Here is a 12548-nt window from a genome sequence, read left to right as displayed (position 1 = left end):
AGCAGGGGACACCATATTCTCTAATTCAGTTGGCAAAATATGGAATCTCCTACCACAAGACCTTACAACCCTAACCTCACTCCCACTATTTAAAATTAAATTAAAACTTTTCCTCTCTAACCACTGGCTATGCTCTTGCAACAACCCTGACTAAACGTTTTTTTCTCTATTTATTTGATTTTTAAACTAACCTTTTCTTCTTAATTCCCAACTCTGACACTCCTGAGTACTACTCACCATGCTTGATTGTACTAGTCTCTTTTTATACAGTCATTTTTCTAAATTTTACTTCATCTGATGCTGTAATACTATATCTAAGTGCCTTTTCTCTAATCTTTCTACTTTTTTAGTCTTTTTTTAAACTATTTTCAAATTTTACATTAGATGTTTCTGTATGTTTACAGGGTGTTTATTATTTAGTAAGACGTTACTGGAGCTTTTCTCCCCGGGCCTCCACTGAAAATGGACATGTATCCAGTTGGACTAGTCCGGTCAACAAATGTAAAATAAAAAAATAAAATAAAATAAATAAATAAAGAAAACTGTCTTTCACTCTGATTTAAAGGTGTACATACTTTTGCCAGTGCCTCCTTTTTATCACCCTATGCAAATTAGAATAAAAGTAAATAAAATCGCTACTAAAGTAATGAAACTCAATATACCTTTGCAGAGTATACACTTTTCATATTAAGAACAGTTAAATCCATTTATTTGCCACTGAGCAGTAGCTTTTTGCTGCCCACTAGAACTATAATACACCTGTAAGTACAGCCAAGCAGCAAATAAATGCATTACTGGATGAATGTTGAACAAGGTACTAGCAATCTGTGATCCTGACACAGAGGTAAATGATAACTCAAAGTACTGGCTTGCACTTGTGCAGCAAACACACACACATGCCATTTGAAATCTGACTGGAAGATTCTAGGTGCATTTGCAATGCATCACCACTTACTTATCAGGGACGTTCACTGTCACTCACCTTGATTGCATCTCTCCTTTTCTGCTCAGCCTGCGTGTGGGCTTGTCGCCGCCGATCCTTGTAAGTATCCTTGACGGTTTCATGACGGTCATCGCTATCTTCATCATCTGCATTTTGGGAATAATCATTGTCTGTCACGTAATCAGCTACATGATGGAACAGAAGCATCAAATCACAATAACGAAGGACAACACAAATGTATTAGACATTACAGCAATTAAAATGGTCAGCTTTAAAAAGGCTCTGGTAGTGACCTGTACCTGCATTTAACTGCCCTAACACTGTTGAACCCACTCTCAGTACAATAAATCAATACAATTTACTTGGCTTAAAATATGATTCCATGATCTTCACAGTGCTACAGACATGGGAATAACACCAAAACCAGTCAGTATCTCCAACTCATCACAGGAGAAACAAATTTACTGATGAAGCTACAACCAATTTAATTAGATAAAATTAAATTTCAAATAATGGAGGCAGACAGGAAGAACATCCAACATTCGGAACTGCATATTTCTAGGGATTCAAGCTGCTCACATGCTATGCTCCTGACAATATAAAGAAGCAGTGTGGCAAAATGAAGAGAAAATATAACAATGACCTTACTCTGGGGACTGCCACATGCTCAGAGGATAAAACTGTACTAATTTATTCTCAAAAGTGCTACCAGTTTATAGAAAAGATAAAGCTAGGATGCAATACAGTAGGAAATGGTATTGTGCTGAAAAAGTAAGTGATGCACAGGCCAAGGATGTGGCTTCACTGATGACTGGGGCTCCAAATGGAAACTGCACTCCCTATGTTAAAAGACTTGCACATCTAAAGCAGGAAACAGGATCTCCAAAGGTAGGTAACTGTTTTGCTGTAAAGCATTTAAACTAGCAGTGTGAGGTGTCATTGAACATTATGCAGCTGCACCCCTTGTACTCATGGGCACCAAAAAAATGAGATGGTTGCAAAACATTTAAACAGTAAAACCACATACCTCACTAAGAACCTGAAGCATAAATCCCTGAAAGAAAGACTGAAACAGAACATTTATAAAATATTACTGAATGTACAAAATAGTGAAATGCTAAAGCCCAATATATCTGAAATACTTATTTACCTCATTCAGCATACAGAACAGATGGAAGCAAAGTGTTGTGCAAATATTAAGTACTACTTGTATTAAAATGGCCTACTGCATGTGGATATCTCTAACCTTGTTTGCAATACAGGCATATTAGTACTTCTCAGACATCTCACTACACGATCACAAAGTAAAGTTATTGACTTGTTGGTCCTGTGTAAATAGATAAACTCTGCATAATTATGTTAGGAAAAGTATCTGCAAATATAAAGAACAGAACTGCAGTGTAACAGAACATGGTGTCAACCTACTAGTAAAATATTAGCAAACCAGCTGTATCTACAGGACAATGAATTTGGAAGTGCAATCAGTGTGAATGTAAATTCCCCTGCACCTTCACAACCGCAGCTATTTATATATTGTTCCTCAAAGGTCACACATCTTTGGAGAAGTAAGAAAAGTACAGTTTTGCAAAAGAATGACATTTTATTTATCCACAAGATTGTGTGAACGCACTAGATAATCTGCAGTGTCTGGATGGGCTTGCTCTCCTACATTAAAAATTACAAAAGTCATTACAAGGTATTGTGGCTTTGGGAACATGGTATACGCTGTGGACGTTAATTTTAGGCATTTGATAGCTCTAAGTGGATATGGCTTTGAGTTCAAGCCTACTGAGACAGTTTCATCAAAATTCGAACATAAAAAAGAATCATGGCTCTGGGAGGAGTGGGGGGGGGGTAAGACTTCTACAACCCATATGCAAAGGCCTCTTACCCTTTGTATGTATTTACTTAATATTTTATTTATTTTACATTTGTTTACCGGGAAAGTCTGACTGGATATATGTCCATTTTCAGCAGAGGCCCAGGGAGAAAAGCTCCAGAAAAAGTACAGTTACATAAAGACAATAGAGAGAAAGATTGCAAGTACATGTAAATATACATAGTTCAGTAGGATACAAGCATACATTTGAATAAATGCATTCATATGTAAGGTGCTAACATACAGACAACAGGTTTGACTTCGCTTAAGGTAACAAATATTGAAAACTTCATATTGGGAAGGACCTGTTAGAATAAGAGTAGACAGAGTATCCACAAACTGCAGGTAGTAGTTAGTCTGGGTTTAAACAGGGACATTGCCATTGTGTTTGGAGGTGGTGTTTGAGGCTTTTTTTGAACAGGGTTAGGGAGGGTTGGAGAGTGAGTGTGGCAGGTAGTGAGTTCCAGGTTTTACCTACTGAGATGGCAAATAGCGAGTCCCCTGCCACATTTTTGCTCTTGGACATTTGCACCAGCAGGTTGTCAGCAGAGCGCAGGGACCTCAGGTTGCTATATGGTTTAATGATATCGTTTAATGCAGGGGTGCATTCAAATTGGTATAAAACCTTGTGGGCTATAATGAGTTTGTTATATTGGACCAGGCTAGGCCATTCTAGCCATCCGAGTTGAGTTAGGTTTAGACAATGGTGGGTCCCTATAGGGTGTACCTGTGGCAAACCTGGCAACTTGGTGATAGCATCTAGCAAGTTTGGTGAGAGAAGCTTTATTTAGGTTAGTGTAAAGAGGGGAAGCGTAGAGTACGGTGGATAGTAAGTGGGATCGGGCAATGGTAGTTCTTGCTAATGGGGTGAGAAAAGATTTGATCCTATAGAGGGAGCCCAGCTTTTTGTTGACAGATTTGATTGTTTGATTAACATGGGAGTCGTATTTTAGTGTACTGTCCACTGTGAACCCGAGGAGTTTTGTGTGAGTATCTGGGGAGATAGTAGTGCCATTGTTGGATGTTAAAGTAAAAAATGGTGAGGTGGTTTTATTAGTGGGGGAAAATATTAGGAGTTTGGTTTTTGAGGATTTAAGAGAAGCTGACAGTCATCAAACCATTTTTCTACCTCAGTGAAGATATTCTGGGTTAGGGTCATGAGTTCAGTTAAGGAGGACGCTGTGCAGATTAGTGTAGAGTCATCTGCATATTGAATGCAAGAGGCCTTGGGGGTAATAGTAGGTAGGTCGTTGATGAAGATAGAGAAGAGTAGGGGACCTAGTATGGACCCTTGGGGGACTCCCAGAGTAATAGGTAGTTGGGTGGACAGAGTATTTTTCCATAATACTGCTTGTTTTCTCTCAGTCAGATATGATTGGAACCATTTAATGGGGTCATAGTTAAGTGACAGGTGCTTCAGGGCAAGGATAAGTAGCTGGTAATTGACCATGTCAAAGGCCTTAGAGAGATCTAGGAAGAGAGCTGAGGTTAGTTTGTTATTGTTTCTGTTTATGTTGATAGTATTAGAGAAGGATAGGAGGGCGGAAGTGGTGCTATGATGAGGCCTAAAGCCGTGCTGGGAGTTGGCCAGGAGTTGATTTTGGGTGAGGTAATGGGTTAATTGGTTATGGATGCATTTCTCCAGTATTTTGGCCAATATACTAACCTACAAAGCCTTGCAGGAAACGTAGGAGTTTTTGACAAAGAAGTCCATCAGTAGACTAGGACATGATGCACTATAAAGTTATCCTTTTTGTATTTTCTGTCTGGGAAGTTTATTTATTTATTTATTCAATTATGCTTTTGAGATTTCAAATGAGATCCTAAAAGTCCCAACAGCAAAGGCAAACACCTACTCTCAGTAACTGTGACACTTCTAACTGCCTAGAGTTGACAGGAGGAATATGAAATGTGAGAAAATCGTTTCATCTGAATAAAAGCAGCTTTTTGAATTTCTTTTTCTGCTTGAAGTAATTTTCTCATTCAATATGTTTAGTGTCAGCATTAAATACCACACATTCAGTACATATTAAGTTACAAGGAGATAAAAGCACATTGTGTGGTCTTGTCTTTCAAGTGCTATAGGCTTGAATGGGATAAGACAGTCCACACAAGTAGCACTACAGATATGATTAATTTCACATGATTAGCACTGTAGTTGTTAAGTAATTATTTCACAGAGAAATGTCCAGAATGGTGGTGACTGAAAAGTGTCAGTGATAAACAGGAAAGAAAGTGGACATGGCTGTAGTCGCTGGGATAAGGTACACAGAGAATTGTTTCTAGGAAATCACCAGGCTGCAAAGAAAATGATCACTAGGAAGTGGGGATACATGCTGCGTAATGAAGGAAATTATGTCAACAGTTAATGAGCAACCAAGCAAGCGAGGAAATACTGTAAAGTGGACCAAAACGTGGAAGAAAACATTTAAGTGCCTACAACAGGAAGAGCTACTGTTCATTTTATTTATTAATTTGAAATTGTTAACCAGGTTTGCACAGCGATCACAGCTGACCAATTTCAGTCTCAGTCTAAAAATGAACAATGTTTGTTATGAGAAATCATGGAAACACTATTAAAATGAAGGCACAGACCAGTAATGGAAACAGATCTGTACATAAAACAACAATTAGAGCAGGTACTATACATTATCTATAACAGTACATAAACCAAACCAAATCAAATAAAGGACATGAACATACTAGTATGGCTTCCTAATCTTAGTATCAATTAACTAACTTTAGGCTGCAGGACCATCAAATGAACCAGTTCATTCCCCTCTGGTATTCTGTAGTTCTATACTCCACATCACTTATGTGGGAATGGGGTACCAGCTTTCCAGATGGGACCTACCTGTTGATGAGCAAAACTGAGTTGCCAAAGAACAGAGCTAGCAGTCTAGATGCCTGATGGCATCCAATGCAGGAGACCAACATTTTTAGGCATATAGCAACCACATGTTTGCACATGGGTGTAGTTCCTAAATGGGTGCTGTCTGTACACTACAGAATGGAGCCTACATTCTCCCTCTCTTAGAAAAGATATACTCTGCCTCATAATAATTTCCACAAGAAGCATACATGGTGGAATATTCCACCCTGAAGGAACAAAAACAGGCCTTCAGCCACTCAAATGTCCATGACAGCCCTTTAATACCCTGGATGTTAGTCAAACCAGGGTCATGGGGCACAAGCAGACACCCAGCCTCACAGCAACAAGGTGACTTCTGAATATACAGATATCAACTACAACTTTATGACAAAAACCTCCAGAAGCAGAAATGCTCATGACGCCCTTATGCTAGCACCTACCAATGCCACCCAAGTATTAACTTACAAAACTGAAGTGGGAACTCATCAAATGAGAAGTGACCAACCACATTACATGGCTCACAATATATTTTGCTTTATAGCTTAGCCATGTGAAGGTTATCAGGCATGTCACCAAACTTAACAAGCAAGCAAATGTAGTCAATACAAGGCAGTAGTTGTACAAAGCTTCATCAAAAGAAATGAAAGGATGGGTGGCAGAACAAATCAATCAATCCCCCTTTTCCCCCATATTCTACATGGAGTCAGGGTGTCCCTCAACTGCTGTAATCTTTCTCAATTCAATGCTACCCTCCTATCTTCTTTGGTGATCACGCCTGTCTAATCACAAGTCTTCTCTTATGCAATGCAACCATCTGTTTGCTGAACTACTTGTGTCCTTTTGCCCTCTTCCTCTCCCTCCCAAATCTTCATCATTAGTTTGTCTTTTGCTATCCTGTACATGTGCCCAAGCCACCATAATCTATTCTCTTTGACCACCTTTACAACTGGAACTACTTTAACTTCTGCTCTGATGTCCTGATGTCCTTTTTGCCCCACAGTATGCATCCTATCACCCGTCTCAGGCACTCATCTCCCTCACCTCAAGCTTCAACAGCTCTGCCTCCACTGCCCAGTTACTTGTACCATACAGTACTACTAGTCACACCACTGTCGTGTGCACCTTACTTTTTACAAAGGGAAAGAACAAAATGTATCATTCAAGTAACACATCACCGTACAAAGCTCATCAACAAATAAAACAAAAAGAAATGCTACAGATCTCAACAGAAGTGACAGAAAAAAAAATCAAGGGAAGAATTTCAGAAAATTCAAATGAGCACGTCAGAAATGTTATCAGTTAAAACATCAGAAGGTCTGAAACCATTTAAAGAACAAAGGACTAGACTGAAGAAAAAGCAGCAAGTAATATTAAGGGACTACACTTGAAGAGATATGGAGGGTTTAACTGTTGTGAAATTAAACACATGCTAACAAAAACTAACAAACGCCACACCAATACTCTGACAAAGTGGGAAAAATGAATATAATTATATCAGATGGAAGCAGTTCTGTTCAGAAAACTTAATTCAAACCCTAGTTTAAGATCTTCCCTGAGACCACAAAATAGTCTCCCCTTGAAGTAACAATAAAACCCGGACTCCCTGCTAACCCTGGAATATTCAGGAACTACTCTAAAGCTAAAGTCCTGCTATTAAGTGATAAGCTGGTAAAATTTCAAGCTCCCATAAACCATGAGAACATTGCTGCCTATGCAGAAATGTTCACAGAATGCCTACACAAACAAGTTAATAGCTGCATAGAGGTAGCTGTACCCACCAGGAAGAAGTACAGAACTAACTCAGAAAGCAAACCACCATGGTGGAATCACAAAATCAATATGTTATATAACAGAAGGAAGAAAATCATGGCAAAAATTATGAGGTGCAGCACCCAGCAGGATAAAAACACACACTCTCAAACTAAACAAACAACTCAGAGGACAAATTAAGTCTACCAAAGCCAAATTTGAGGTACATTTGGGCTCCCAGGCCAAGGACAACCACAAAGCATTCTTTAGCTATGTCCCCAACCTCAAAGGCAATGCACAGTTGTGTACAGAGCTCATTGTAAATGGAGCCACCTATACTGAGCCAGAAGACATAGCAAACCTACTGGCCGACAAATTCAGCTCTAACTTTACCCTTCTCTCCCTCTCAACCATCCCTCAAGAAATACCATAAAATATAACTCTCCCTGCTATCACCAGGGAACAGGTCCTTAATGCTCTAAGGCCAAGAACACTGCATCAGTGGGCCCAGACAATATCCCAGGATGCCTTCTAAACACCAGGAAACATGACCGGTCAGGTCCTCTGGAATTGCTATTTAACTTAGCCTCCAAACAGGCTTTGTGCCTTAGGAATGGAGAACAGCAACAGTAATTCCTCTACACAAAAGCATACCATCTACAGCCCTAGAAACTACAGAGTCATAAGTCCCACTAGTCTCATATGCAAAGCCATGGAAATGATCAATAATAATATAGTAAACCTCCAGACACTGGACCCAACCCAATCTGGTTTCGTCAAGGGCAAGTCATGCCTAGTCAACCCGGTTGATTTCTTTGAGAAGATCACCAAATCAATGGATAAGGGCAAAATGATTCACACTACCTACCTTGACCTGTCCAAGATATCTGACACAATACTCCACTCATGCATCATTGACAAACACAAGAGGTTAGGTACAAATCCTTATGTCAACCAGTGGATAGCCAACTGGCTCAGAGACAGGACCCAGGAAGTTAAAAGTGGGGGGTCCACCTCTACAAAGAGGCCAGTCACAAGTGGAGTCCCTCAGGGATTGTTCCTGGGACCGCTATTTTTGGAATTTACTTCTCTGTCAAGGCCAATGTCAATGGTCTCTGACTGACTAAATTACTAAATTTGCAGATAACTGCAAATTAGGAGCTGTCATTGAATCCCACACTGACACAAATGTTCTCCAGGAAGGACTGACAGAGACAAAACTGGTGTCAGAGACATGGGCTAAAAGTAAATACCAAGAAATGCATAACAGTATCCTTTGGGAAGTCATCCACCCCTTGTAACGATCATACTGACAACACACCCCTTAGAGTTGACCCAGTAGTCAGGGACTTGGGGACAAGCATAGAGAGTAATCTAGCCTTTGGCAATCATGTATCTACAGTAGTGAGAAAATCATTCTATAATGCACATCCTTTAAACAAAGGTATGGCATCTAGGTCCAAGAAAATCATTGTTCCACTGTATTCAGTTTTCACCAGACATGTCACGGAGTACAATGCCTCCTTCCTCACTAAAAGAACACAAGGCATAATAAGTAACATGTCCTATACAGACTGCCTCAAGGCCCTGTCCCTGTATTCTGTCTCCTACAGGTTGTTTAGGGGGGAGAACTATGCCTGGCATACAGGGCATTGTTGCATCCTACTCTGATGGACCTCCTACATATCTGCAAAACAAACACTACCAGAACTACCCATTCTAAAGACTTGAACCTTGCCTGTGATATAAATAAGAACTGCTACAGAGAGACAGGCATGTATCCCAGGGACTACCCCTTTTGTGGAACAGGCTCCCCATCCATGTGAAACTTTTCATCCCTAACCCAATTCAAGTGCAACCTGGACAATTGGATGGGGAAGAGGAAATTCATCCCTGGTTTGGCACCTTTGTCTCTGTTGGACATAGGCAGGCTGTAAATGGTTCATTTCCCAGTTTCCCAGGTCCCTGCTTGTAAATGTTTCATCTCCTAAGCCCCTGCTTACACTTATCAAGGGTATCAGAACTTGTCAAAGATTTGAGACACATGGCTAGGTTTCAAAAGTCCCTTGTGGTTGTTAGCCTAGTAAGGACCTATGAACCCAGACTGAGAAGGCAGAATCCTGGAAGAACTTTTAAAACTGGAGGAGGATAAGGCTATGACATCAGACGAAACTTAACTCAGACTTATAATGTAATGAAGTGTGGAAGCAGCAGGAACCACTTAAAACAACTTGTTTAAAATCATGGGAAAGTAATGAATGTCCTAAGATTGAAGGACAAAAGATTCAGTTGTACTTCACCATGCATGGGAGCAAGCAGGGGTAAGAAACAAATTGCCTGAGCTGCACAGCAGGGAAAAATAAGGGCTCTCCTTTTGAAAGAAAGACCTGTTCAGTACATAGGAATCAATGGAATACAGGACTTGAAAGCAATACAAATTTTGTGAGCACTTCATATTTCCAACTTCATCCTACGGTCTTCCAATTCAGTGCCCCATGTCCAAGCAGGGTCTGCCAGCATCTCCAACCCTACTCTGACTTGCACTGAAGTAGCTGGGACCAAATGTGAAACTTGAGGCTGTCCTCAGATATTGGCAGTCATCATCAGTAGGGGCTTTACACTTTTGGCCTTCTCCATTACTCCTCTCACCCTACTGATGTTTCCAAGGTTTCATCCAAGGGGCAGGCATGCAATGGGGGCAGTTCAACACATCGCCCTGCCTTTGCAGCAGCTCAGCCATGCCCAACATCCTTTCTCCTCCTTAGACTATGCCCCCTAATGCGATGCCCCCAGTCTCAACCAGGGATCTCCACAAGGAATGCACACGTAAGCTGCCCCCAATGGATATACCCATCACTTCCTTGTAGTGCCGTCAGTTGCCTGGACTGCTAATTTAACCTGGGTTGCCTTGTCAGTAGTCAGGGCTTTATTCCTCTATGCTGCTACAGTGTCCAGATTCACAGACTAACCAAATCTGAGACAACTTTGTGAATGAGTGGTAAATAAAAGGTTGTTGATATGGAATTTAATAAGGCATTTTCAAAGGATCTACACCAAATTAATAAAGAAAAAGTACATAATTCAAATGAGCAGAAAACTAGCAGGTTGAGTTAAAAAGTTGGATGAACAGCCCTTTGTATACTGCAAATGAAACAGTGCCTACTATGACAATACAGGAGTTAGAGTCGAACTTCAATATTTACAAAGAGTGGAGGAAAGAGTATGTCTGTTTACAGGTGAGATGGATATTGGCAACAAAGTGGCAGATGGGATGGTGTGAAGAGAGTGAAAATGGAACATCTGCAGCTCTGATTTAATGTAAACAAGAGCGCCATTGAAAAAAATGCCTAGATAGACTAAACTAGTGGTGGAAAACTGAAGACTGTTCATCAATAGTGAACAAATAAATCTCGTGGTACCTCTGATATGGAAAATCACTAAAAAATGCAGTACAAAAGACAGAATGAATTCTGAGATGAACAGGGAGAAGCATTTCCAGCAGAAAAAAATAATTTGGTGTCTCTATAAATAAATAGCAAAGCCTTGCTTAACACTACTGTGGATTTTCTGAGGGATCAAATTCTGCGAGGGCATACACTAGGCTGAATTTGTCCAAAAGGAGACCATCAAAACAGTTTAAAGATGGCACCACTAACCATACGAAGAAGGCTAACGTAAAATACAATGTATCTTTACAAGCAAAGAAGGAATAGAGAGGCATGATGGGTTTCCAAGTCCAAGAAGATAGTACATTCTAAAAAAGGTACTGCAAAAGATCAAAGGGTCACAAGTTGAAACTACAAATGATTACATGGCAATGTGCATGGGGGGGGGGGGTACACCACAAAATAGTCACCAATGAGTCTGTTTCAGATGCATAAGACAGCTGTTTTCCAAAAATGTGGTGGAAATTAACAGTGGACAGATTTCAAGGTGGTATGGAGAAAACATACAGTGGCTGCAGAGGGGCATTTAAAGACTGTTATCTGAATGACATTATCCTGAATATATTTTCACTGAAAACCAAATTTCAGTGAACTTTCAGCAAAACTGTTTCAAACTATTTGTGTTCAGAGGTTTTTCCTTACAGTCACCATCATGAAACAACTAAAAGCCATCCTGCAAAAGAAATTGTTGGTCAAAATTGCTTTAACTTGTTCCTACTATCTATGTTATATGTTTAAGGACAACCATTGGCTAATGAAACATGATGCTCTACTTATCACAAATATTCAGTAAACAGCATGTCTTGGACTGCTTAACAAGTGCCCTTTGGATCCCAAAGCTGCACATTCTGGGTTACTCCTTAGCTGCTTATTATTAAAAGATGTTTAAATTACATAGCTTGGCTACACAACAGAGAGCCCAATCAAAGCATACCATGCTAGATATAACTAACTGCAGCAACAGGTAATCCCTCTTGTTCTCAGAAAAAAAATCACCTTAACTGTGGCTGCTATCACAGCTTTGGGGTGGGATGGAGATAATGACATTTTAGGTTCCACAACCTAGCAAGAGTATCTAACTACCACAGCATAGTCCTGGAGTGAACAGGCAGACACTGCACAAACACAGTTGGTAACTGTGCTCTCTGGTAGCTGGTGGTAACTGATTGGGTACCAATGTCTGATAGAAAACTAGCTCAGCCAGTCTGGAAATGAACTACATGAAATCAAAAGAAATGTATAATGACACTAGGGGAAATAAAATGAATATGCAGAAATCAGAATAGATGGGGGTTTAATATTTCACAGAAAACATCCCAACATCAAATTTTCAAAATTATCAAGCAGTCAAACCACTGTTGGAAATCCAATGAGATGGATATCTTGGCACAGAAAAGCTCAGACCACCATTTCACAAACAGAAAATGATTATGTAACTTAAGTTCTACTTACCATGAATAAATTACAAAAATAAGAGAAATAAAAGCTGGCCGACATTCTTTTAGCATTACTTTTGACTGCTCCCAACACACTTCAATACAGTACACAATTTTACACTACAATGCATCTAGACTTATTGTAACAATAAAATAATAAAAAACAAGCTTAATCTATAGATAAGCAAGACAGAGAAGCACAGAATGCTGCTGATGGAACTAA

General features: G+C 39.8%; 1 protein-coding gene across 4 annotated transcripts in view; it reads right to left on the bottom strand.

Moving 5' to 3' along the window:
* MLX (MAX dimerization protein MLX) overlaps positions 1–12548 on the bottom strand; it is a 702906-nt gene that overhangs the window by 491845 nt on the left and 198513 nt on the right. For 2 of the 4 annotated variants that reach the window (XM_044054697.1, XM_044054695.1), the window contains one exon: positions 983–1089. In XM_044054697.1, coding sequence (XP_043910632.1) covers positions 983–1089 — 107 coding nt within the window. Of the gene's footprint in view, positions 1–982; positions 1129–12548 lie in introns of all 4 variants that reach the window. The other 2 variants (XM_044054694.1, XM_044054696.1) reach the window with 1 other exon arrangement.

This window comes from Protopterus annectens, chromosome 13.part0 (assembly GCF_019279795.1).
Source record: "Protopterus annectens isolate FY-2018-M chromosome 13.part0, PAN1.0, whole genome shotgun sequence".
Lineage (NCBI taxonomy): Eukaryota > Metazoa > Chordata > Ceratodontiformes > Protopteridae > Protopterus > Protopterus annectens.
Note: the sequence above shows the minus strand (reverse complement) of the source record. Positions and strands in the feature narration are given on the sequence as shown.